This window comes from Neodothiora populina (assembly GCF_041146345.1).
Source record: "Neodothiora populina strain CPC 39397 chromosome Unknown canker_contig_8, whole genome shotgun sequence".
NCBI lineage: Eukaryota > Fungi > Ascomycota > Dothideomycetes > Dothideales > Dothioraceae > Neodothiora > Neodothiora populina.
Window position 1 is genome coordinate 1,499,705 of NW_027191411.1, and position 27,010 is coordinate 1,526,714.

The 27,010-nt window shown below is 49.6% G+C and overlaps 7 protein-coding genes across 7 annotated transcripts; 2 read left to right on the top strand and 5 right to left on the bottom strand.

Moving 5' to 3' along the window:
* Positions 1-1,993: 1,993 nt before the first annotated feature.
* AAFC00_006968 (uncharacterized protein) lies at positions 1,994-5,331 on the top strand (the record flags this gene model as incomplete). Its single annotated transcript, XM_069347004.1, has 4 exons — positions 1,994-2,180; positions 2,399-4,982; positions 5,092-5,182; positions 5,272-5,331. The coding sequence occupies 4 exons, from the start codon at positions 1,994-1,996 to the stop codon at positions 5,329-5,331; spliced, it is 2,922 nt and encodes a 973-aa protein (XP_069199879.1).
* A 4,332-nt stretch (positions 5,332-9,663) lies between these two features.
* AAFC00_006969 (uncharacterized protein) lies at positions 9,664-11,892 on the top strand (the record flags this gene model as incomplete). Its single annotated transcript, XM_069347005.1, has 7 exons — positions 9,664-9,770; positions 9,834-10,036; positions 10,092-10,168; positions 10,221-10,523; positions 10,588-11,045; positions 11,104-11,230; positions 11,290-11,892. The coding sequence occupies 7 exons, from the start codon at positions 9,664-9,666 to the stop codon at positions 11,890-11,892; spliced, it is 1,878 nt and encodes a 625-aa protein (XP_069199880.1).
* Positions 11,893-12,181: 289 nt separating this feature from the next.
* Positions 12,182-12,935, bottom strand: AAFC00_006970 (uncharacterized protein; the record flags this gene model as incomplete). The annotated part of the gene is made up of 2 exons (XM_069347006.1): positions 12,182-12,744; positions 12,803-12,935. 2 exons carry the CDS (start codon positions 12,933-12,935, stop codon positions 12,182-12,184), a joined length of 696 nt encoding a protein of 231 aa, XP_069199881.1.
* Positions 12,936-19,400: 6,465 nt separating this feature from the next.
* On the bottom strand, positions 19,401-19,963 carry AAFC00_006971 (uncharacterized protein; the record flags this gene model as incomplete). The annotated part of the gene is made up of 2 exons (XM_069347007.1): positions 19,401-19,573; positions 19,639-19,963. The coding sequence occupies 2 exons, from the start codon at positions 19,961-19,963 to the stop codon at positions 19,401-19,403; spliced, it is 498 nt and encodes a 165-aa protein (XP_069199882.1).
* Positions 19,964-20,569: 606 nt separating this feature from the next.
* On the bottom strand, positions 20,570-21,292 carry AAFC00_006972 (uncharacterized protein; the record flags this gene model as incomplete). The annotated part of the gene is made up of 2 exons (XM_069348546.1): positions 20,570-20,863; positions 20,918-21,292. 2 exons carry the CDS (start codon positions 21,290-21,292, stop codon positions 20,570-20,572), a joined length of 669 nt encoding a protein of 222 aa, XP_069199883.1.
* Positions 21,293-21,512: 220 nt separating this feature from the next.
* Positions 21,513-21,993, bottom strand: AAFC00_006973 (uncharacterized protein; the record flags this gene model as incomplete). The annotated part of the gene is made up of 4 exons (XM_069348547.1): positions 21,513-21,534; positions 21,584-21,667; positions 21,724-21,862; positions 21,921-21,993. 4 exons carry the CDS (start codon positions 21,991-21,993, stop codon positions 21,513-21,515), a joined length of 318 nt encoding a protein of 105 aa, XP_069199884.1.
* A 638-nt stretch (positions 21,994-22,631) lies between these two features.
* On the bottom strand, positions 22,632-26,112 carry AAFC00_006974 (uncharacterized protein; the record flags this gene model as incomplete). Its single annotated transcript, XM_069347008.1, has 8 exons — positions 22,632-23,203; positions 23,256-23,466; positions 23,527-23,683; positions 23,744-24,204; positions 24,253-25,572; positions 25,773-25,890; positions 25,942-26,010; positions 26,066-26,112. 8 exons carry the CDS (start codon positions 26,110-26,112, stop codon positions 22,632-22,634), a joined length of 2,955 nt encoding a protein of 984 aa, XP_069199885.1.
* Between the last annotated feature and the right edge of the window lie 898 nt (positions 26,113-27,010).

The following is a 27,010-nucleotide window of genomic DNA, read 5'->3' on the forward strand; positions in this document are numbered from 1 at the left end:
CATCGATCCACTTTGGCAGCGTGGGCAGCGCATCGTGCTGGCCTAAGAACGTCCAGTGCTTGAAATCTCCCAGCGACTGCGCCATCTGTATGTGCACCGTCTTGCCGCTTACTTTGCCGTTGGTCGCATAGGCGTAGTAGTCGTCTCCAACTCGAAGCAGACTTGGGGTCAGGGAAGTTTTGCCCGTTCATGACGGGCTTGAGCACGAAGCCACGCCTTTCGATGTGCGTTTCGTTTAGAGCAGCAGCGGCAGCAGTGGTCGTTGCGATCGCTGCTACAGTGAGTGCTGCGAGTATCATTCTTAAACTCATCTTTGACAGCATGGTTCTAGTCTGTGGAAGCCCCCGAGCAAGAGGGATATCTTTCAGTCAAATACAAGACTCTGTTCATCTCCTACTACAGCATTAATGATATGAACAAGATAAAGACCACCGACTCATGAGCCCAGCAGGTTTCTCTCTTCTTTTGTTGCCGCCGAGTCTACCGTTCTTCGATGTACAAAGAAAGGAAGAATTTATTGTCCTAGCTACTACTACATCAGCGCCGGCTCCTATTCCATGGAGCCGGAAGCATCGCCCAGTTCATGTGATAGCTGTCTCCTTTGTTCTACCCATTCGTGACTTGCAGATGTAAGGTCTGGCCGCATGTGGTGCTGAACAACAGCGAGCGATACTCGAGGGAGGAGAAAGGATTTCTATGTGCTTTCATGTGCTATTTCTCATCGAGCATGAGTATGAGCATGAGCGGAGGTCTAGAGGAAGGAGGTGAGGTTTGCATGCTATTGGTCTTAGATGGCTGTGACTTGAAGCAAGGGATGACGAGAGTATACGACGTCTCTGAGGGTACTACGCAGCAATTCTGGCGTTCGTTCCCTCGATTTATCGACGACAGCAGTCTCTCCTTTTTTTTGCCGTCTTCTTTCATCAAGATATCCTTCGCGTGAAATTATAAGTGAAAAATCGCGGATGATGTTTCGCTTGTCTATCGTCAACTACCGCTTCAGATGGACTACAGCAGATCCACAACACACACACATTTAGAAGTCTCTGTCATCACCAGACACATATTGCAACCAACCTCCCATCCAACCCGAGGAGAAAGCAAATATTCGTGGTTCTTGTCGGTGCATATGAGCCGACAAGTAGAGCGATGGAGACAGGGTTGCCCTGCAACCAAGGATATGCTAGATGCACTCTTGTAGATCGGAAGAACTGTACCTAGGCATGCACAGACCCCTCCGCTCCAATCACATGTGAAAGCTGTCCTAGCAAGATACAAGTATCGTACTAGTGACCGCCTAAGGTACCTTAATAGGCTGCAGTAGCACTAATTAATTGTATGCTGGAAGAACATGACACGTGGACCGTTGCACAAATGCCATGTTCGGTGCAATAATGCCATTATTCAATCGCTGGTCGTTTCTTACTGACACAAAGTGAAAGACAATGTGGTTGATTCAGATGCCGTAAGGTACAAGGCTATAGAACGAGGCGATTGTTTACGATATATGCTGTGCTTTCGTACCACTTGTGATATAGTCGTACTGTACACATAATAATAAATGTTCCACCAAACCAATTACCTTGTGATACACACATACATTACTGCCTATAAGAGCATAAACCCCACTAAGGTTCACATCCACTGCCCCCGCGCGTGCGGTCACGGTCCTTTTTAATTGCTCAGACCCCAATTTCCACCGCACACTCCACTTCCGCTCCACTCCTCTGACCTTATAATCCACCCGCCGAGTGCATTCAGTCACTACGACCTTCCATCACCTTCGCTTGCTCGCTCACTCGCTTGTTAGCTGCGGGAAACAGAAGCGCTCGCCGAGACTCGGACTTTCCTCCTTTATATACCAACGCACCGTCCACCCTGCTCTGCGACTATTCTGCACACCACACGCTACAAGGCATTGGCATATAGTGTTCGCTTCCAGAAGTGATAGTTTCTTTCCATTTGTTCCTATGCTCTATCGCGTCCTGTCTTCATGAGTTCAAGCGGCATACAGGGTAATGACCCTGGTTCGTTGGGGCAAGTCCGGGAACGAGGAAACATACCTCAGGCCGAACATCACCAGGATGACGCCGGTAAGACAGTGAGAGAACTGAATGAGAAAGAGGCTGGCAAACTTGACAAGGATAAAAAGACGTATGGCCGGACGCCAGATGGTACAGGTGCGTTATCCAGAAAACCGCAATTGCATATACTCCGCAGAGAAGGAAAGAAGAAGAGCGACGTGGCATAGTAGTCCCGCTCCACATGACCAACAAGCATAACCACCAATTCTCAATTGTCTTGGTTCAAGAACTTCTTCTGACCCCTGCTGCTGCTTCCAACGCCCCATTGTCCTCGTCGTGCACAGGTGTGCCTCATGGCTAACACAACAGCGCAGTCTTCGTCGTGCCCCAAACTCATGACATGGTGTCTCAGCTACTCTCCCCAACGCAACCAAAAAATGTATCTGATGTCATCATCTTGACCGTGCTTGCCTGGCATCTTGCTCTGCTATATCTGCTGCCGCGCTGGCTCAGTATCCCCTTCTTCGCTGTCACCTATCTGTTCTGGCGTGCTGGGTATAACGTCGGCATAGGATGGCTCCTGCATGTCCAGTCCCATCACAAGCAGCTTGTAACCTGGGCCAAAAAGTCAAAGATCTTTGAAGATCCCCAAAAGGGACAGAATCCCCATCCGCAACTGTATAAGCAACTGAAGCGTGAGCTCGAGACCAAGATCGCCACCGACTACACGTTCGAGGACGCGCCCATCGAGTACAATACCTGGTTACTCTTCAGGAGGGTCGTTGATTTGATCCTCATGGCAGACTTCACCTCGTATTGTTGCTTCGCGATCGCGTGTGGTGGCCGTCCCGCCGGTGAATCTGTGGCCATGACAATCGCCCGCTGGGTGTGCGGATTTGCCCTCGTGGCTTTCAACCTCTGGGTCAAGCTCGACGCACACAGAGTGGTCAAAGACTTTGCCTGGTACTGGGGCGACTTTTTCTATCTCGTCGACCAAGAATTGACCTTCGATGGCGTCTTCGAGATGGCTCCCCACCCCATGTACTCTGTCGGCTATGCCGGCTACTACGGCATCTCACTCATGGCCGCAAGTTACAAAGTTCTCTTCATCTCCATCGTTGCCCATGCTGCACAATTTGCCTTTTTGACCTTTGTGGAAAACCCGCACATTGATAAGACCTACAACCAACCTCCGCCAACCTCCCGAAAGCAACGTAGTGAATCCCAAAGCAGCCTCGAACCCCCAAAATCTCCGCTTCTCGAAAGTGGCCACACCAGTGGCCATCATCCCATCGCGACAAACGAGAAGCCTTCCGACATCCACAATCTCCTGGGTCTACACAACACCGACTTCCATCGCGTCACTGATATCGCTGTTCTTGTTATGCAATTCTATATGTACAGCATCGCTTGTCTCACCCCGTCAACCACGCTGTGGCAGACGCTATTTGTAACCAATGCCGTTGTCTGGAGATTCTGGTACAACATTGGCCTCGGCTTTATCTTAGACAGACAGTCGAAGAAGAAGAATTGGACCCGTCACTTCGTCAAGTATGGTGAGAGCACAGAAGAAGCGTGGAGACAGTGGAAAGGTGTCTATCATATTAGCATGACCATGTGTTACACTAGCTTCCTGTGCGCCGCATGGAAGATGTACTACCTGCCGCCTGATTGGACGTACGGAATGGCTCTCTTGCGCCACGTTCTCGGGTTTGCCATGATCGCTTTGCAACTGTGGACCATTGTCAGCATGTACGAGTCGCTCGGCGAGTTTGGCTGGTTCTACGGCGACTTTTTCTTTGATCATGCGCCCAAGTTGACCTATAGCGGTATATATCGCTTTCTCAACAATCCGGAGCGAGTCATTGGTCTCGCGGGTATCTGGGGAGTGGCAATCATCACCTGGAGTAGAGCCGTCTTCTTCCTGGCTCTGCTCAGTCACGTCTTCACGCTTGCCTTCATTCAATTCATTGAACGTCCTCACATGCAGAAGCTGTATGGCCAGACCCTCCGCGCAGAGTCAGGTGTGTCCAAGGGTCTGAAAAGGTCTTTACCTCGTCCTATAAAGCAATGGCAGGGAAGCGTCGACCGCATCATGGAAGAGACGCTCGATTTCGTCGAGGATTTCATCGATAATGCTCGACCCAAGCTAGCTGCCGGCGTGGACACCATTGTACGTGACACCAAGACACTATTCAAGCACTATCCAGCACGTATCAGTATCACGCGCCTCGCACCCGATCTCGCAGGCTTTGACCCGAAAGGTTATGCCATCACTGTTGAAGGTGAGACATCACCTACCACAAAAGGTCTACAGAGACACAGTGGCCGTGAAGGCGAGATTGGACAAGAGCCCCAGCAGCACACTTCGGAGTTTAGGTCACTCATGTTCGAGTATGGTGCCCCGCTCAAGGTCAAATGGCGAGCTCCTGCGAATCATAGTAAGAACGACTGGGTCGGTTTGTACATGGTCGCGGACAATGCATCCCGGGAAGTCACCCGCGTGTCCTCCCAAGGCCGATGGTGTGCGACGACTCGAGGCGCCTACGACTCAACCACAGCGAACAGTGGGATCCTGGTCGACAATCATGTGATTTCAACCACTGACAGCGACGGCAAACAATACTGCGAAGGCGAAATGGAGTTCTCCGGCGACAAATTATGGTGGACCTCGGGCGTCTACGAGTTCCGCTATCACCACGACGGCAAACACAACGTCATGGCCATATCCCTGCCGTTCGAAGTCTGCATCGGACGATTCGACGAAGACGACGTCGAGGAAATCGACGAGGATGGCGCGGTCAGAGGTGCTGTCGAACAGGCTTTGCTCCCGCTGGTCAGGAACTGCTTCGATCGCGATGAGAATATCGCCCCTTCGAACGTTGATGAGCAGTTCGGAGAAGGATTGGAGAGAGACGGAAGATATGCCAAGAGAGTCGTCTTTGCTGTGCATCAAATGTATGTTTGCATATTATACGCTGCTATCCTTTCCCCCTTTCTTCCCCCTGCCTTGGCTCACTGACTCCCCCATCCCTCACTCCACACATCTAACAACTCAAAAATCCAGGTTCGGAATCGAATTCGCCCCCGAAGTAGTCCTCGCCGACGGAAGCATCAGGAATCTCGCTTGGAGAATCTGCAATGCGAAAAAAGTACTTGTAAGTGACATCGCAGCGAAGTGTCAACTCAAGATTAGGGGGATTTATGATATGGTTCTCCTGGGCTGACACTTGTGGGAATTGTATAGGCGCCTTATAGCATGTCGCCCCCAGACGGCCGCTCGACTCCTGTGGAATCCAAGTATTGAGCGGCCCTTGCATACTTTGCGGTCTTCGGACTGACTCGAAGCTCGTCCTATGCGTCAATTCTTGCCCCAGACACCGGGAGAAAAAGTAATGGTATGTTATGGTATGTCACGGCAGGTTAAAAAGGAAGAAGAGGAAATGGAAAGTAGCGACAGGAAAACAAGTATAAGAAGTAATCCGACTCAACGGCTGGGTAGCTGATTGTACATACTTACAAGCATGTATACATTTTGGGTTTTTCATACCTCTTCGCTTGCATTTTATTCGCTTGCATCTGAAGAGTCGAGGAGACATGGTGAGAGAAGACATGGTGGGGGTCAAGAGTAGATATTCCACAGTATACCAACAAGATACAAAGCACACGACAACGCAGAGTGAGCGTACCCAGTAGAACCACTACCTAGCCAGCCGCTAGCCGCTAGCCTGACGCAGCAGTAGAATCTCCCATATTTCCTCCCACACTTCCTCCCTCTATGCTATACTCCCACAAGGAAAATAACCAGGCTCTTCACGCTCTGCACGCGAAGAAAGTACAACGATGCGGCAAAGAAGAGAAGAAAAAGCCCCTGATACTACTAGTACCTTTACTTACCACGAACAGCGCTACGACCACCTGAGAAAGTGATCCGTGCTGAGATTCAAGTACTTTACTTTTTCATGTAGAGAAGCTGAGATCGTCACTAATGATCCAGATTCAGTCAGGCCGGTTGACACTTGACCTGATCCGCCTCTATCCGCAGTACTTTCGTCTGCAGAGCACAGTACACCCGACGAAGTTGCACCAATATCACAGTAGAGTAGCGTGCAATATGGTGCCTAAGTAAAACAGCGTACAAGGTAGATACAGTACCAATGTCATGTTCCCGACCCCAGAGCTGTGGTCAGGGAAAGTACTAGCCAGCAGTAGGCTGTAGTCTTCTCTTCTTGTGTCGAGTCATACACATACCCCTAATACACTCACGTGCACGACCTTTGTATCTAAAGAACAAGCGAAGTAGCAGAAGGAGGGAAACTACACGTTCACATTTGACTCGAGGAAAGCAAAAAACAGCAAAAAAAGGACTCGGGAATAGGACGGGCCAGATGGACTTGACTTCACTCGACCGTTCTACCTTTCCATCCTTCGATCAAAATTACCGACATGTCATGTGAAGCTACCCATCATCACACTTGTTCCAGAACCCTTTCGTCTCGCAGTAGTGAATCTAGTACAATAGATCTGCAGAAGACGAGATCAGCCTTATGCCCCTCCCACAAGTACTACAAGTGGGCTGGACAGGTGGGCGAACGGTTGGTCCTCTTACTGCCCCCTCTCATTCTCTCCTTGGATATCAGATATCATAAGAATGCCGCGTGCATAGATACACGTTGTTCTGGAATATCGTAGGGGTTGATCTACGATTTGTGGTGCATTGTGTGCAGCTCTATAGCTCTCAGGACCTTTTTTGTTTTCTTAGATCACTTGATCGGCTGATCGAATATATGATCGCTTGTGCAGTAGCAACTTCGCTTTTCGATCTTCTGTTTCTTCAGACTCGGGTTGCCTGTCTTGTCAGTCCTCTATCCATAATAGGCATTCCCACAATTCCAAATCCATGATTCAGGCAATCTCTGTTCCCGAGTAACAGAGGATGTGAAACGTGAACAGGGCGGTCGGTATTGTTGTGTAGCTCCTTACAGACTGGGCACCAGCTCCTTCTCTTTCGCAAGGATGTGTGTGTGTGTGTGTGTGTGTGGTGTCCCCATGCCATGCCAATCATTTGTACAGCTCAAGAAAAGATGATTCAATAAAGCCCCGTTTGCGTTGCTATTGGATGCAGATGTATTGGGGTGCTTTCCCCACGCACTGATAACTTACATCTACAGGGAAGCCCAGCCAGACACGTGGGAACAGAAAAGGCCTCCCTGGCATATGATCATCCCATGGACCGGTTTTGCAAGTCAAGCGAGCGGGGCTCATTGTTTGACTTTACCAACGCAGATTTCTGAGATCGTCTGGAACGGCCGGCTCTGAGCTGACTGTCATTTTTTGTGTCAATGATGCTTCGAGTAGGATTCCTTGCTGCATTTGCCCGAAGAGACGGTGTACATGAGTACTTTCTGACAGAGATAGTCTAGAAGCCTCGAGATTTGTGTGTCATGTTACTCACATGCACGTTGGTTCTGCAGGACGGATCTGCCTATTGAATATGCATGTCTATGGTCGAGGATTTTGCCCTTTTCAGGGAAAGAGTAAGACGACTGCTTTGGACCATTTCAACAGTATTCAAAGCAAGCAAGCAAGCACGGCATTACTTTCGGCCTCGCGCATTCATTTTAATGGCGGCCTTACTATCGGGCTGAGTGCTGTGGCTCAGGTGGCGGAAGCCGAGCTCTGCTGCCGCACAGTAAAGACAAGTGATTTACTGCGTGAGCCTTTGACGTTTGCGGTCCGTTCGGCGGGCTGGTTGGTACCTAGTGTGCTCGAAACGCCCCTGACCGGTGGCAGGTTGCCGCTTGCAGCTGACCCACAGTGGTGGTCGAAACCGGTCAATAATGAGTGGAAGTCTTCCTATTGGTTGACCTGAGGCTGATGCACACGCAGCAAGTGCAGACGAAGTCGCATGTGCGCACCAGGCGGGCCGCCAATCCAGGTTTGTTATCATCGCAGCCGAGGCCAAGGGAAATCAAAGCAAATATTGTTGATCAGTCATTCAGTCACTGGGCCACACATCCAACCGTTTACGAATCATATTCGTACACTCGCGGAGATCTCCATAGCAAGAAAAGGACTTGCTCCTTGCGACGAGGGGGAGAAGATCCACAAACAGCAGCCTTAGCGCTCTCCAGACTTTCTGGAGCATCGTGGGGACCGCGGGGATCGTGGGGCATCAAGCCCCGTGGAGAATGGAGAAGACTATTGCGCAGAGAGGAGGGACACGGACCGCTTGCGATGGGTTACATCGGACCTACATCCTTTCGATTAATCACTGGTTTCTTATGTTTGAGCCGCATGGAGGGGGGGTCGTTTTGGCTAAATGTTACCTTACTCTCACCCGCTCCCGAGGCGTTTGCGACTTGTGTACCATACAAGGTACAGCGACAGGATCGCGAGGGTTCTCTTGGCCTCACCTCTTGAGCGAAGCGGATGGATGACTTTTAAATATTCTTCACTATTCTTCACTATTCTTATATTGTACACCGCAGCAACGCATCAAAAGTGAAATTCGAACGCATGGTGGTTCGACGTCTTCAAAACCTTCTTACCTACCTATAGGTAGATGGCATAGGTGGCTTATGCGTAAATGTGTAAATGCTCACGTTCACGCCGACGGCGCCTAGCACGGCGGCCCTGGCACCGGCTCGCACCCACTTGAGGCGAAGGGGGCCGCCGAACACGACATACAGCCCAAGGTAGACGCCGCGGCTGCGGTATACTGCCCAAATCATGGCGTATTTAGGCTTTGGCGAAAAGCGTTTTACACAGTCATGTGTGCATCGGCCATGCCGAAAGAAGCACCAATGCCACAGCTTGACCACAAAGTCAAGCACGACAAGCAGATGTGCAGCCAAGACTCAACTGACGGCGAGGCTTCAGTTGACCGCATCTTTTGCGTCTCCCTGCAGGGCAAGTCGTCTATCATGGGTCTTTGTACCACTTTCCTGGCAACCCACACGTACACGTGGAGGTCGTGGAGCCGAGGGCCTAGAATATGCACACCCGGGATGTGACGACTACAGACAACCACAGAAACAAAACCATTTCACGCGAAGACAAAATCAAACCTGATTATAAGGCAGTTTGAAACCACAAAACCTTGAGGCAGGTGTTTACCGCACCTCTACCGGACTTTAACTCCATATGCTCGAGTCAGTGCGCAAGCAATCACTTACCCTTGATGCCCACGATGTGCAAGCCATTTCCGAGTGGCGCTAATAAGGGTTGTCGTAGGCTGGGGAGCGGCACGTTTTACTTGTACCATGGAGTAGTTCTTGCGGAGAAGCTTGGGGAACATCTCGCAGTAGTCTGCTCTAGTTTGGCGGAGGGTGCAACCAAGCGTACCCCGAAGGGGTTAGTACACTGGTAAATCGTATATTGGACAGTCTGTGATGCATGTCTAGGAGGCCATTTTCATGCAAGGGAGTTCATCAGACACATGTATTCCCCACGGTACATTCCCGTCTGTTAGCCTGGACTCAAAACAGATGCCTCGGAAACGGCCTGTGTTGGCCGCCACACAAATAGTCGATCTCGAAAAAGTGAGTGCTGATCCATATATATATGTGCGACCTGTCGCCGTCGCATTCGCACTTCTTTCTTGCATATCTCGAAAGCTGTACTATAATTCCTAACCATGGCGACCGAAAAGATTGATCCCGTACAGCACATTGACTCTTCTTCCGAGAACGAGGATGGCTACGAGGCTGGCCATGTGAACCTCAACTCTAACCTCTCTGCAAAGTGAGCACTCATACAACCGGAAGTTTTTCATTGCCTGCAACATTGCTGACATTTGCGATCCAGAATCAAGAATCCTCTCGCTGGTATTCCAAAGCACAAGATCCTCGACAACGTCAGACAGTTCGCCGAGGAGCGTGACTTGACCCATATCACCGACCTTCTGCAGCGCGGAGCTCTTGTAGCTCAGGACCCGGCCAACTTCGAGAATGTCGAGGGTCTCCAAGATAGTGAACGGGAAGCCCTCCGCGATGAGGTTGTCCACAAGTGTAAGTATATTCTTTCATGATGTATAAGAAATCCATTAAATTAATGCGATCGCAGGGCGTCAACCTAAAGCAATGTACTTTACTGTGATTCTATGCTCAGTGGGTGCTGCTGTCCAGGGTTGGGATCAGACAGTAAGTGTATCACTAGGCGATAAGATGTCTCGCAAACTAACGCATCAATCAGGGAAGCAATGGTGCCAATCTGTCATTCCCAAAGGAATTCGGTATCGATGACAGCGACCCCACCAGCCCAGACTACGAACACAACCTTTGGCTGGTTGGTGTAATCAACGCTGCTCCTTATATCGCCTCTGCATTCCTTGGATGCTGGCTGTCTGACCCTCTTAACAACTACTTTGGCCGCCGTGGAACTATCTTTTTTTCTGCTGTATTCTGTCTGCTTACCGTCATTGGCTCTGGTTGTTCACAAACCTGGTACCAGTTATTCGTCTGTCGTCTGTTGCTGGGTATTGGTATGGGCTCAAAGGTATGCTTCAAAGTCACCGAACTGTTCTGCAAAGAGCGAGGGCTGACTTCTTTTCGCGAAACAGGCTTCAACAGTGCCCATTTATGCCGCTGAGAATGTGCCGGCACTTATTCGTGGAGGTCTTGTCATGTCATGGCAGATGTGGACAGCATTCGGTATTTTCCTCGGATTCTGCGCCAACCTCGCGGTCTACAATGTCGGAGCAATCGCCTGGCGCCTGCAGTTGGGCTCAGCCTTCATCCCCGCAGTTCCACTCGTCGTCGGCATCTACTTCTGCCCGGAGTCGCCTCGCTGGTATATGAAGAAGGGTCGCTACGCCGAGGCATACAAGTCTCTCCTACGCCTTCGCAACACCCCGCTACAAGCTGCTCGCGATCTTTACTACGTTCACGCTCAATTGATTGAAGAATCCGCCATAATCGGCGAGAGCAACTACTTCACCAGATTTATCGAGCTATTCACCATTCCCCGTGTCAGGAGAGCCACTCTTGCATCCGGGACCGTTATGCTTGCCCAGCAAATGTCAGTATCTTCGTTTCTTTCCTGCGAATGAACAGTGAACTGATGCTTCGATTTCTAGGTGCGGTATCAACATCATCGCTTTCTACTCTTCCAGCGTCTTCGTCCAGGCCGGATCCGGAACTCTCACTGCTTTGCTCGCCAGTTTCGGCTTCGGTCTCGTCAACTTCGTCTTTGCATTCCCAGCTGTAAGTAAATCTGGAAACTGTCCATTTCTGTGCAACAAGTGACTGATTTTACTGATTAGGTCTGGACAATTGACACTTGGGGACGTCGTGCTCTTCTCCTCTTCACTTTCCCCCAGATGGCATGGACTCTCCTCGCAGCCGGTCTATGTTTCCTGATCCCCGAGGACAGCAAAGCCCATCTAGGACTGATTGCTCTGTTCATCTTCCTCTTCGCAGCATTCTACTCTCCCGGCGAAGGTCCCGTGCCATTCACCTACTCTGCCGAAGTATTCCCTCTCTCCCACCGTGAAGTGGGCATGAGTTGGGCCGTAGCAACCTGTCTCTTCTGGGCCGCCGTGCTCTCGCTGACCTGGCCACGCATGGTCGCAGCCATGACGCCCACGGGCGCCTTCGGCTTCTACACCGGTCTCAATCTCCTCGCCTTCTGTTTCATCCTGCTCTGGGTCCCCGAGACCAAGCAGCGCACGCTCGAAGAACTCGACTACGTCTTTGCCGTCCCCACTCGCACCCACATCCACTACCAGCTCACCAAGGCTGTTCCTTTCTGGTTCAAGCGCTACGTCTTCAGGAACAAGAATGCCACGCTCGAGCCTTTGTATCACTTTGACAAGGTCCAGAGTGAGGCTATGCGATCGGCCAGTATCACTGGAATGAAGAACTGAGTTTGAGAAAGCGGGAGGCCGTGGATTTGGATGGTTATCCTCATCGTAACTTTCCTGGCTTCCGCCTTGGTTGATTTGGGACTCTTATTTAATTCAATTGATACCTATTACCAATGATTCTGCGCTTAATAGCTGGACATAATCTTATAGTTCTCACTATACTTATCACATAATCTACTTGTGAATGAACATTACAGAATTGTCCTGCCAAATCAAGTTCGCCTTCGTGTTGTAGTGAAAATTGGCGCTAAACACTTCATCGTTAGGTAAGATAGAGCGAATAATTGAATTACGTATGGCCTTTTACTTGCGAGTGGCTCTCTTCTCGTGCACGAGATGTCAGCTCGCTGTTCTCCCAAGACCTGAGCTCGTCGTCGATTTTTGTTTGTTCATTACCCTTGTGAACAGGGTCACCGTGAACGCTATCAACTTGTCCATCCGCTTTTCGGACCATTCGCTTGTGAATCTCATGCACAGCTTCTCCGATCCGATCATGAGCTACATCAATTAGTTGCTCCATAGTTCCTTGCACACTTCCCACAAGAAAAATGTTTTCCACAAGCGAAGCAGCATTCATGCAGTTCCACCCACCTTCTTCGGATATCAAGGTTGTGGAAGATCGTTCAGCCATGGTCGGTAAATTCAAACGTTCCTGAACGTGCTCTACTGGCTTGATGAACCACGTGTGGAAAAGATCGAAGCCGGGAATCGTGTGCCCTTGCTCAATCTCCACCAGTCCAAGAGCATTCGGACCGAGAAGGTCGCGACCCAGGACGATGAAGTCATCATGGTTGATTGTAATGGCCATGAATACGACCTTGACAGCTATGCCTTCCATAATCGCCACAATGACTTCACATTTGTAAGTGTGTTTTGTGATAGCAGTAGTAAAAAGGATCCGGCGACTTACCGTCCTTTTTATTCACTTCCAACTCATTGTTTTTGAGGAAGCGAAGCTGGTTGCGCAACTCGACCGTGCCACACTCAAGACAGTAAGCATTCATTGCTGCTGCGATGAGTAGTTGTGGTGCAACAGTGGACATTATCAATGTCGAGCCCAATCCGATAGAGCTGCGTGTGATAGCCCGGACACAGTGTCGAGTTTCCCGGCGAATGTCACTCAGCTCTGCTGCTGTGAATATCCTAGGCAGTGGCCTAGTGTGTTGCAATTTTGGTTTTACTTCGAGCTCTGCAACCTGATCAATGATTTGTCCATCTATATTGATACTGGTGGGTGCAGCAGAGCGCCTGTTGAGGAAGCGTTTGTCGTCCTCAACACTGGACAACACATCGGCACGATGCCTTTCGAGAGGATCATCAGTGATCAAGCAAGCAGTTGCGGAAGTATGTGGGTGAAATGGCAACAACGAGGTTAGCTTGTCAGGATACGAGCGGTGATGGGCACCGCGCGGAGGAGTGGCCGATTCAGTAGACAATTCGAAAGCAAAAGGTCTGTTGTACTCGACATGATTTGGGTCAATGTCATGAGTGTCCGCAGACGAACTGTAGCTAGGTCTCAAAGTGTGTCTATGATATTTTGCAGGCTGACATCTAATTTGATGCGCTCTGTTGTGGCGTGCGTTGGCATTGTTAGCAACTTCGTGAGCATGAAGTGACTTTGCAACGGGAAAGGCAATCCAGTCCTTCGGCAGACCTAATCTTGGACAATAATCTATCATAGGATGAACCTCCGCGGGTCCATGAACACTTGATTTTGTGGAAGCAGTGGCCACTGATGGAGTTAAGTGGCATCGTTCGCTTGCCGATGGCGTGTCATGGAGCGGACTGACAAAAGCAGATGTACTTGATCCAGCAACCTGTGAAGGAGCATAGCTCACATGTCCATGTTCGCTGATGTAAAAATAACTAGAGTGATTTGAACTTTGAGGCACAGTAGTTGAAGATGTACCATCCATTCACCTTTCTGACTAGGGATTCATCCAAGACTTTGCGAAGGAGCGGACGAGGGATCAGAAGAGCTACAGGTGTCGTTAAGCGAATTGAGCACTACTGTAGCTTACCATATCAACAGATAATTGGTGTAGAATTGAAGCTCCATCGATTCAGCCAAGCTTGGAAGTGATCGCACCTTCCCTTCCCAAAACTCCGATGCGTCCTTCTCATCAGTCGAGATGCAAGTGCAACCGGTCCTTGCCAACATCGCCTGTTTTACATTAGCTGCTATACTTCTCTTCGCCCCTGCAAGCTGCCTACCTTACCTAGGCAGTGTTGAAGACACGCAAGTGAGCGTTGAGGCTTTTGACGACCACCAAGTGTGCGTACAAAGGGTACGAGACCACCAAGAGGCAATCTCATATGCGCGTTGATAGATTTACAGCATAAGACCCAGATACATCATGGCATGTGGAGTCGGCCAGGTCATGATCAGGTAGCTAGATGGCTACCGAGAAGTCGCAACCACGAGGCAAACTCCCGTCGCCTTGTGACGATCACATTCCACTAGCGGTAGCGGTATCTCGAGATCGATGAATGCAAAGTCGTGCGTGTTCATGGAGAGGATCGAGCCTTATCTCAAATATCTTGCAACACGATGATGCATCATTGGCGCAGCAGCCGCGAAATGATTGCTCTTAATGCTGTTGGCCGCATTCGTTCAAGCAATGTCCAGCGTACCTCGCCAAGTCTGAACGATGCTCTACTGTATTGTACTGTACTATAGAGAGCTTCGCCGCACCAACGAAACTATAATTCAACACTACTGTATCCAGGAGCCGATGGCTGTTAGCGCGTCCGTGCAAACTCCCTGCGTGCAAGTACAGTAGAGGCTCACTTGCAGTCTGGAGTCACTTCCGTCCGTCCCCACCAGCGATGATACACTTCCAAGATCAGGCACTCCGCTGGCATCCATTGATTTAGTCAGCTTGATGAATAGGCAATAATAGATACTTTGTTCCGTCACTCGTCCAAGAGCGGTGGTCTCATCCAGCACGACCTTTGCAAACGTAGAAGCTTGACTGAACCGAGCGATAGCGCCAAGACCAATCCAAGCCGTCTCTTCACCTACCTCAACTTGGGGTGCTACCGCCTTTGGTGCGCGCCTCCTTACGGCCCTGTCGTACAGAGTAGTAAACTGGGTCAATGATCGAGAGACTGTTCTTGGTAGTCGGAAGTGTTCTCCACTTAGTCTATTCGAGGGTCTCAACTCCCACATTTCGTTAGGTATCGTCGCCGACGCTGTGAGGCGTGAAAGCGGGACCGACGTATCTGGATTCATCTGCCGAATGAACTTGGACGAGTCGACAACCTCAGGTCCTAAGGAATTCAGCATCTGGAGTACTCGTGTTGCCGGCACGGCTGCAACTGTGACGAGTTGCCGTCATAGTGGCTACAAAAGCGACGCCTTGCCACATCCCACTCAGCGATCCTGCTCTTGGAAGAATTCATGTATTGCGTGGTGACCTCTTGCTTCTTGACTTTGTTGAGTCTATAAAAGCATGGTGCCACATATCGGAGGCATCTTCTCGTGGGTTTGAGCCAGCACGTCGACTTGTGCGTACGTTAAAGCGATCTCTCGCCCGATTGAAGCTCTGGAAAATGCAAGGCTTTGGCGGACAAAGTCGGGCCAAGTATCACGAGACAACGAGTCTTACGGATACAAATCCGGCTTGTAATCGTACGTGGGCTATTATGGTGTGCGCGGCTGCCAAGCAGCTCTTTACAGCACTAAGCATGTGAGTTTGACCGGAGTCGATAACATTCTGGGAAGCTGCTGGACAACGCCATAAGCAAAGTCCCATTCATCAGATTGGCTAAGCGATGTTGGATGACATGATAAGAGTGAAAGTCTGTACGTACCGTCATGATGCTCCAGACAAAGAGGCATGTCCTGGAAAGCCTTTACCGAACCATGCTTTGGGATCGCTGCCGAGTGCCATCGTGCTGGCGTCTACAAATCCGAATACGACGTAGTTCATGGGTCATCGAGCTCCTTGGTTGAGCGGACTTGCTGGAGCCACAAGTAGCAGGTGATGATGATTGGCACTTGTGGAATGGATAAGCCTCGATCCCGCTACTCATTGTGGGCTTATTTCCAGTTAAAAGGTAGTCATGCACCGGGCACATCTGGATCATTGAAGTCATAGTCCGCATGCATCAGAGCACACATGCATGTTCTTACCTCTCAATATCCTCATGCTTTTGATACGTCATGCCTGCTACTACGCCTTGGCTTTGGATAAAGCCGACATACCGATCCGCCAAATTCTTGCGCCTTTCAAGCATAAAAGCGAGGAGGTGGGAGGACTTAGCCAATGAACAGGCCGCCTACTATATGGAGGAATGGCACGTAACACTTTCCTCGCCTCTCCAAGCAATCAGAGCTCAGGAGATGCTCCGTCGAGAGCCCCCTCGAACCGACATTCACATTCTTCGATATGAGCCAGGGTGACTAGCCTGTTTAGTCACTCTCAGGGAATCCCTGGCCAGCCACACGTACCACCAATTATCAGAGTGTTTAGTAGCTAGGTCACAAGGAACGGATGCTGCGATTCGTGCGATTCGTTGCATGTCTTTCTGCGCGCTGTCGGTCACTCATTATTGACTGCTGCTTCGAGCATGAAAAGCAACGATGCGGAAGCGACCACAGAAAGGAAAGAGTCAGGTGGTGGTGCTGCGCGTCGAGGGTCTCGAGCGTGTTAGGGTCTCGAGCGTGTTTCCACAGCTGCTGTGATAAACATGCCTGTAGTCTCATACCTCGCAGCCGGCTCTTGCTGATACATATTGGGCTTTGGAAACAAAATTTTGAGAACACTCCCGGCCACAATTGCTCAGGACTCAGGAGCGACTTTGCACAAAGGTCTGATCTTACTTTCTAGACTTGTACATAGTTGGTCGCTTCTTGACCTGTCTTGTGCTCCGGCCTGCGGGATGAGCGAACCAAAGCGCGAACCTCGTCCAATTGCACCGAGCGATTCAAGTCAGAGACCGAGTAATCCATTTGCTGGCTCTGTTGTGCACGAACCCCATGATCCACGCGCAACAAAACTGAAGCGGAGCGTTGTTCACGTTGCTTGCCTGGCTTGTCGTAGACTTCGCATCAAGGTCTGTCAGCGCTTAGGGGCAAAATTACGTCTTTGTCACTGACGCTGCAAATAGTGTGATGGCCAGAGACCAGCTTGTGTTTCGTGCGCAAGGCGTGGAGAAGCGTGTGAATATGATGTTGAGGCAAACACAACTCGTACCAACGCACTTAAGCGGAGGAACGAGACTCTCAAAAATGAAGTTGAGCAGTACAAAGAACTCTATCGCTGCATTCGTATGCAACCTGAGTATGACGCAGCCGAAGTTTTTCGCCGCATCAGAGCTACCGAAAATCCATTGGACGTACTGTCCCAGCTTAAGGCGGCGAACATGTTAGTCGACAGCGCGGATAGCGGAATGTCAAGTGTGCCAATGGATCCAAGCCAGGATCCGGATGAAAGTTTGGACGATGAGCACACTGGCTCCAGAGCTAGTGAACCCGAAAGTGAAGATAACTAAATCACAGCATGTCAATTCGAACTGCTTTAAAGTTGTGGATAGGCCTCAATTGTGCCTTCTTTTTGGCACGCAAGGCACCATGTATGCAGCGTGCAGGGAAAAAGCTGCATACTAGGTACGAAGTCAAACGCTGTGCGGCATTCTCAGCTCTTCGACTCCTAGTCACGCAGAGGACTCTGCTACCACGATGCCCGTTTTCATCGGTATACAACTCTCAAATCGAGGTACTAGCGGTGATCAAGGACGGACCAATAGATATGCTCAGGCAATCGAGCCAATTCTTGCGCGTCAAGATTATTACAAGATAGCCGCGTTACACGTCACATCTCGACAATAGAGATGCACGTCCCAAGCACATTGCAATCAGTACTATGCTCACAGCATGATACCAAGAACGATATATATGGTACGATCATATCTCTCTGCACATTGTGCACGACGGCAGGTACTGCAGATGTAGGGCTGCATACATATATTCGGTCGATAAGAGCACTGCAAAAGTGGAGGCATCATACGTCTTCTGTTGAATCGCAATCTGCACAAATGGATGCCATTGAGGTGAAGATGAATAAAGACCGTTGCTTTCTAAGTCAACTTGGCACGGGACATCTATGGAGGAGGACATCATGCTCGGTCATGCTCCGGTTAATCACATGTTTAACAATTAGAGTATAGCCATCGATCGCTGTGAATCTGGAGCACACGGCAGATGCGAGTACCGACTCTTGAACCTGCGTAATATACCGCTCGAGTCACGGTCCTTCGGGGCGCCGCTTAATCGCTTGAAAAGTGTAAAAGGTCATTGACTGGAAGTTGCCGCAGATTATCCCAGTGGACCACGAAGAGATGGCGCATTCAACCCAAACCTTCTTTCTCTGGCTATTCTGAACACTATGAGCTTTGGAGTCACCGAAACATCATGCTCGTTGCATAGGATCCGTAAGTGAACAGGAGCTCACCCCGATGCTTGTACAACCACCCAAAACCACTAGAGTCGAATAGCTGCAAGTCCGAATGTTGTGTGCACCATCGACATATTGCTTGCTGCACACTCGAAAGGCTTGCATGTATCTTGCATAGTTCCATCCACCTAATCGCGCCATGCCATCCGTCCTCCCTAGACAACGCAAAGTACCAATGCGTCTGCCAATCTTGAATCACAATTTGACAAGACTAACGGACTTGAATAGACTTGTTTCTACAGCAAGTCGTGGAAACCCATCTTGAAGCAGGCTTTCTGTTGCTCAATGAGGGGGAAAGTCAGGGGTACTCATCCACGTGAGAGACCGTCTCATCATTGCGACTGTGCTGCATGGAGAACACCGTTGCCCTTACTTTGCAAGGACATTGCATTAGATCAAGTAAATTGAAGAAGCAGATCTCTTGGCTAAATTTGGATTGTGCATGACTAATAGCGTGCAGCTGCATCGATTTAACACCTGTCATGAATCATGGGCGTGTACTTATGCTCACTGACAAACGCCTAGATCCAACACGAAATCAGCAACCGACCTGACCGCTTGCAAGGAATGAGCACCGACTGTACACACACGAGCCACGGACTCCAAGTGTGAGCGCTATTCGCTCACGGATGTACCTTTCTCAAAGGTGGCTGTAAGAATTTCTCTTAACATTGAACCAATACTCGCTCTGATAACTAGTATGCTAGTCCCACGAGCTCCTAATCGTGCCGTGAACAGATACAACTCATCCACTATGCTGGTCGTAGGGTGACAACCTTCGTCCACCCAATCTGCTTAGGCACGGCACGATACCCATGGAGCGATAACCGCACACAACGTACTTTGAGCGAAGGACGATGAAGTGGGATTGTGTCCTCGGAAACGTGCAAAAGATGGTAAGGAACTATGTGGCGTGACTCGTACGGATGTCTGGTCGGTCCGTGATTTCGTAACTTACTGCCTGACTCTTTCCCTCGCGAAAGCCACAAATACATTTCCCACCAATGAGACTTTCTTGAACAATCAATTCGAATTGTACTTCTTACATTAATTAGACCGTACTAGTCCGCGAGCCTTTAGCTCCTCAAGCATATCGGAAAAGTCATCATCGCCTTCAGTCGCTCTCGTTTGGAATGCATGGAGGTTCTCGGTGATCCAGTTCGCGTCACCACCAGCAGCAGGAAGGTGGAATCCCACCTCAGTACCGGCGACAATACTACCTGGGTGAGGTCAACTTAAAAGTCTAGAAGTGCTCGATAACGGTCAATGCCGCTGTGGATCCTACCAAAGTACATAATGAGCCTAAGCTCGGCATCCACCTTCGAGGGCCCGACGATGGTGTTCCACACTCCCAGAATCGCCTCACTTACTCCGTCGTAGTCACTTTGTGTACGCGATGGTCCATGACGGACGTGAGCGAATATCCTGTTCGTCCTTCGGCGCTTGCCAGCAACATAGGTAACATGGTGCGCAATATTGGTGAAGCGAACATTGACAAAGAGCTTCGGAGTCGCAAATGTCTCGGAGTGAATATTGGTAATCGTCTCCGCTATCTTGTCTTGCTCATCTTCTGTGAGATCGCAGATATGCTCTACTTCATACGCTGGCATTTCGTGATACAGTATCACTTAGCAATGTTCTCGGCGGCGATCGCGGAGGAAGAAGTAGTGTGGCTACCTTATTCTCAAGGAGAGATTGTCACACCGTACTTATAAGCCACCTCGTCTGCGGGGTTAGGAAAAGCCAATCAGAGCTTGTATTGCCGTACCCCACTGCTGTTGGTCGAGGCCGATGCCATACCGTAGACTCAAACAGCTCGACCAGTATTATTGCCATCTTCGGCCTCTGGTGATCGACAGTGTGCTTGCTACTGTACAGCAGACTGAAACATTGACTGCGCTATGACTTGGGTCACCAAATGTCAGAAGTCCTGGACCGGGGATTTATCTAGGTCCGCAACCCAGGACTTCGCATTACAGACGTGAACAAATAATCTTAGTACATCGATCAGCGATGAACAGCGATGGGCAGCGATGATTGTAAAGTATACAGTATATAAATGAGAGTACTAATCTTTTGCGTCGTGGATCTTCACGACTCTCCCTTCCGTGGCTTGAACTTGAAGACATTCGTGCCAAATTCCCGCCTCGTCGTTCACCCCATCAGTTGAGGATATTTAATGAACGACGGAGCTTGTGCGATGGAATTAGGCTCCGTTACTCAAGAGGCCTGGGCTCGACGGGCTGCTGCTTTGGTGGTGCCTCGATATGGGTCGTCATCTTCTTCAACGCTACCTCCCCGGGTCCAAGGTTAGTATCAAAGCGTTGGCCCATGAAGAGGAAGTTGTGTGGAAATCCTGGGTCGAACTCAGTCGCATCGTCAATTTCACGCATTTCCTCAACCGAAAGCTTGAGGCTCAAGGCTTCAATGTTGCCCTTGAGGTGCTCGACTTTGCGACCCCCCACGATTGGGAATACATTTGGAGTCTTATGCATCACGTATGCAAGAGCCTGTTCTAGCGGTCAACATCGCGACTTTCTCCAGAGGGTAGCATATCGACTTACAATGCTAGTCATCAGAGTGCCTTTCGACTGAGCAATCTTCTCGAGTACTTTAGACACCTTCAACTGAGCCTCAGTTGGTCCAAAGCCGGACATATTGCGTCCTTCCGCTGCCTTTCTTTGCCCCTCAGATTTGAAATTGCCTCCACCGAGAGCTCCCCAGGGTGCAAGGGCCATACCTTCAGCCTGAACCATGGGAATGATGTCGCGCTCGAAATCGCGCGAAGCAGCGGACCATTGGCCCTGATATACAACGAATTGTCGCATACCATTGTTTCGTGCATGCTCATTCGCCTTGGCCACAACCCAGGCAGGAGTGTCTGAAACTCCAAGATAAAGGATCTTCCCGGCATCCGCAGCAGCATTTAGCGCCTTCATTAATTCGGGGACCGACGTAGTGTAGTCCCACCAATGGACATACAAGATGTCGATGTAATCGGTCTTGAGCTTCTTCAGACTTGCTTCGAGAGACGTGCGAAGTGACTTTGTCGAATTGCCGACGAATGTGGATTGAAGCTCTTTCTGCTGCTGGTGACCCCGGAAACCTGTTGTGAACTTGGAGACACGCTGTTAGTACGATACACAGAATATCTCACTTCTAAAACCATACCTTCGTGGCACTACAGTCGAATCAGCTTAGGTTCCAACAAAGACACGATATAGACTTACATGACCATCTGATCGCGATTACCACGCGATTCCATCCATTCGCCGATCCATTGCTCGGACTCTTCGTTCTGATAGTTATTGGCACTAAGCATATTTAGCATTACTTGCACTGATGAAGCGCAAAACTTGGAGGAACATACGTATCGATGAAGTTGCCCCCCATTTCATAGAAATAATCCAGGATCTCGAAAGTCTGCTTCTTGTCACAGGCTCCCATCATCTCCTTCCAGGCATCACCAAAGTTCATGGCTCCTAGGCATATTGGAGAAACAGTAACTCCTGTTATACTGTTAGATATACTGCGCTACGACAAGCTACATAGCTTCCATTCATCTACCTGCGGACGGAGACAAGACACGGTGGTATCCTAAGTTGGACTTGGGCTTTGGGGCAGGAGCGAAGGGCGACATCGTGATTGCAATGATAGTACAGTTATGATAGTACAGCTGCGTTTGTTGAATTACTTAAAAGTATAGTCAACAACAACATAAATATATATCTTGGGGAGCTCTACCAAGGCATGGATACCATTGAAGTTTGTTACAATCACAGTCGTCATATGATGGAGTTTGCGGATTTTAGTGGATATAGTCGGGAATAGCAACACTTGTGCATTGCATTCGAAATTGGCAAGCTAACCCCGCCTGGACTGGCTTCGACTAAGGTCTACTGCTATTACGCGCCACATTGTAGATTTCTCGTCGAATATCAGATCATGATGATAGGCAGCAGGATTTTGTCACAGATATGTTGCCTTCGTTCGTCCGGACCTAATTTCTAGGTGGAGTTAAGCCGGTAGGCTGCAGATTCCAGCGTAAGCAACCTGCTCCTCGCATATCAAGGTTGCAAGATTACGTTACGGATAAGCTACTTCTCATTTGTCACCGAGGCTGACATGAGGTCGTTGGCTCATCAGCTCTATTTCCTATACGAAATCAAATTGGCTTGCTCATCGTATAGAGACAGCACACGGCCATGAGTGTGAGACCCCCATGCCAAGTGTAATGTGCCTTGTGCCCAGCTCTAGTGGCATCGAATCCTTCTGTACTCATACCGAGAACTCATCAATGACACTGAGAGGCTTGACGAATTTGCCTAGAGGTTTGTACTGGATATGATCCATAGCAAAGCCTGCCGGTCCTCCGATGTCAATACCCCTCTGAGTCGAAGTCCATTTCTCGGAGGCGGTCATTCCCAGGACAATCACGAGCAACCCGTATCGATATTCCGGTGTACCAATGGCTTCTCCGTTCTGTGCATCAAGGACGGAGATGAGGTCAGGCACACTGGCCATGGTCTCCTCGGTCCCGTCGTCGTTCAGTGCAAGTGCTGCAATGTTTTCGTTCTTGAAAGGAATCTTGACCTTGCCGTTGAAAGTTGACTCGGCATCACCGGCTTCGATGATGACTTCACCATAGACGTGACCCATTCTCAAGGTCCGCTCGACCCCGACAATCTTGCCTCTGAAAAGTACCTTGGCCGAATCGACACCGCCTACTTCGTCTATAATCGCGTCTGCCACTGTGTCAATGCGATTAGATTGGCGAGCTTTCGCGACTGCTCGACCAATGCGCCAAGACAGCGATATCGTGTGTTCAACGACCCAACGTTTTGTTTCGGCTGGAAGAGGATGTCAGCTCTGAAGGACCAAAGATTTCAATGTCGTCCTTACCTCCTGTGACAGGCCCTTCGGCACAGCCAACGTGAGAGCCCAATTGGCTGAGCCCCGCGCGGAAAACGCGCTCCACAGTTAAGTCGCTGGTCGCTTTGGTCATGACAACTGTGTTTCCATTGCCATCTGACATTGAGATAGGGCAGAATATGGTCTTCCGCTCCGCAAAAACTACGGGTGTGGTCTGCCACTTGGTGGGATACGCTCGACCCTGGTGGGAATATCAGCATGAGATGCCTTTCACTAGCTCAAGAAACGCTATGCAGCTTACCATCCAGTCTCCGTCGACGGTCGGGATCGACATGTTGGAGCTTGCACCAAGAATCATACCCTGTAGTCCATTACCACCACCAATTTCTAGGGCGATTATATGAGTGGCCTTCGGGGTCAGTCCAAGGCCGTATAGTTCATTCTGTGCTTCTATCATCCTTCGAGGTATTAGCATGTGAGATAAGTAGAAACCTGTTAGAAAGATTTGAAGCACGTACTCGTCGCCTTGAAGTTTCTCGATGCTGACTGTTGGCGAGCCAGATCCTCCTCCACAGCCAATTAGGTCTTCATCTTTCAGGTCGTTGGGATTGACGACTCGGATGATGCCACCCGCGCGGAGGATCTCTCGCATCACTAACATATGCGAATAAGGGCTTCCGCCACCTCCAGTACCTAGAATGTAGCAGCCGATAGAGATCCACTGAAGGTCCGCCTCGGATATATACCACACTCGATTGAGAACTTTTGGTCTATAGAGGGCAATGTTCACATGCTCGACTGGTCTCTTGCTTTGTATGTCGTCTGTTTGTAGCACACTCTTGCTTTCTACACCTTGTGCTTCAGAGTCCACATCATGGTCTTCATTAGTGTCTGGCACTGATGCTTGGCTGAGGATGACGGAGTTCAAGTCAAAGTCACCAGCCGCTCTGACAATGAATCGAGATTTGTTCGAAATGTACTGTGCATGTAAGTAAACGTGGTCAAGTAGCGTAGATTATAATCTTACCGGTAGTGGGAGTGTCTCGATCTCGACGACCTCGACAGAATCCTTCTTGGCACCAGCATCAATTGTTTTCTGGACGACGTCTTTCGTTACTTCTTGGAGCAACGACTTGACATCACCGTTCTCTGTAGACTTCACAGTATCAACAACGCAACTGACCCTTGCCATGGCCGCTCCAATGGCATTCGCAACGCCAGAATAGCGGGGCTTAATAACCCGGCTCGCGCCTTCTAGCTCGTCAGGAGCGACTATGGTCCCACCACCAACGAGTAGTACAGGGAGATCATCTGGAGAAGTTTTCATGGTGTCGATAACACTCTCAAGCATTCTTTTTACTTCTGAGCTGAAGCTTTGGACCTTTTCAGTCGCTATGTGCTGGACACGACTGACGTCGCCTATTGCAATAGAGCTGTTGGCTGCTACTGTATAGTCTGTGGTAGTGGGAACGTCGCCACCAAAGATCAGGGCCTTGGTCTGGATCTGATATCCGACACTGTCCGGGCCAATTCTGACCGAGTCACCATCTTCGCGGACGATCGAGCCACCTCCCAAACCGACACTCTTGACATCCGGGCAAGAGAAGTTCATGCGAACGCCCGCGAATTCACTATGGGCTGCTGCTTGGCGTGGGAATCCAGTCGCGAGAAGCATGCCGACGTCAGTAGTCGTCCCACCAATGTCGACTACCATTAGGCTCTCCTTAGTATCGCCTTGCACCAGATAGGCGGCGCCTCGCATACTATTTGTAGGACCACTGGAGAAGGTCCTGATAGGAAGTCGAGCTGCGGCGTCTCCTGTCAGTATGGTTCCATCGTTTTGTGTTATGAAAACTGGACATTGCATGCCCAACAGCTTCATCGGCTCTTGGAATGAACGGATGGTTTTTCTAGCTAAAGGCAGAATCGATGCGTTCAATATGGCGGCGTTCTCTCGTTCCAAGAAACCGAGATTAGCAACTTCCTTTGAAAGCACGACATGAGACCCTGGGAGCGCAGCCTCGATGATATTAGCTGCTCGCTCTTCCTGGCGATAGGTCACATCAATAGGGCTAAAGACACCGATGATTACGATGCATTTGATCCCCTTTGCTTTGATATTTTGACACTCAGACTTTATCTCGTCCTCATCAATGTCGGAAATGAGGTTTCCATTAACCTCTAAGCCTCCCTTGACCCGCGCATGGTGGCCAAGGACAATTCTCTTGATGTCATCAGGCCAGTCAATGCATGGCGGCGTATGTTTGCTGAAAGGTCCGCACAGACGGATGACAGCAACAGGAGCCAGCTTGGTCGCATCTCTAGCAACTACGGCATTTACGAAGTGCTATGATGAGGTCGTTAGTCATATACTCATACAGGAACGCATTCCAGATCAGTTTCGCGTGCTTCAGATGCCTGAGATTCTGGGCCTCTTCTCTGGTAGCATGCATTGCTTCCATTTACGTGATACAATTTTGGCAAGGTATGTGGGTCTATATAAAATAACAGAACAATCTAACAGTCAAGGACAAAAGTCCAACTTACGGTAGTTCCAATTGTGACGCACGCAACATCTTCTGCTTTGACTTCAGACTGTTCGAACATAGACACGAGAGCATCTTTGATTCCATCACTTGGGTTGGTGGTTGTGGGAGCTTTATGCCTATCATATGTGTTAAACGATAGTGCGCACCTTATAATACACGTATCTTACCATGCAACTATACCCTTGTCCGGCTCAGAGGCTTTTGAGGGATCTAGGATCACTCCGTCCGTGTTGGTCCTGTGAGGTATCAATTGCAAAATTCATTCTTGCAATAGGACCAGGGACAACCTACCCGCCAACATCAATGCCAATACGTAGAACCTTATGACTGGTAGCCATCTTGATATTATCCTTTCACAATAAATGAGCAGCAAATGTGGACTCTGTGTTTTTCAAACGAATGTATCCTTTGACAGAAAAGCACTCTTCTGGATCTGATACAAGAATTACTAGACCACCTTATACTGGATAGATAGCCCAAGGTAGGAAGGCAGTTCGAAGCATACTGGGCATACCTTGGCCGAGGTCCGCCAAGACCGGCGTAGATTGTCGTACGAGATAGCACATTGACGCTGCATCCTTCTGATGTTGCCTAGATGGTAAGTACGGTGAAATGTATGGTCTTGATTGTATCCCAACCAGTCGTTGTCCTGAAGCGTCACAAGCCACAGCAGATTGCCGGCAATCCTGTTACCCCCCATTCCCGGGAGACAGACTCGTACTTGGAGTCGGCCGAGCGTCTTCACGCGCACTCATGCTAATAACACACTGGCTCACAGCGTAATGCTCCAGGTGTCCAATTAAGATCCGGTCAATCGCCGCTGAAATGCCGCGATGTCCTGTCAAGAGCCGCGCCTAGTAAAGTAAGGTAAGGTTGAAATAACCATCATGCTCGAGCTACGGTACAGTATTATCGAGTCACAGAAGCCAATCAGAAGTGTCTGCCAAGAACAGATCCATGCTACATGTGGTCAAGAAGTTGTCGCTTATCGGACTTCCGAGCATACCTCAGCTTCATACCTTACCTTAGGTACGTTACCGTATGGCTGTTCTTATCAGCAAGCGAGATCATAATAAGGCTATGAACGCGAAGCAACTTGGCCTATCAACTGCCCGTCCAACATGTGTATATTCTACGGTACATCCCAAGCGCGACCTCGATATGTATCGCGATATATGGTCTTCTGGATGCTTGGAAGCTGATAAGGATATCCTTGTCGATCCTATTGCGAGCTGA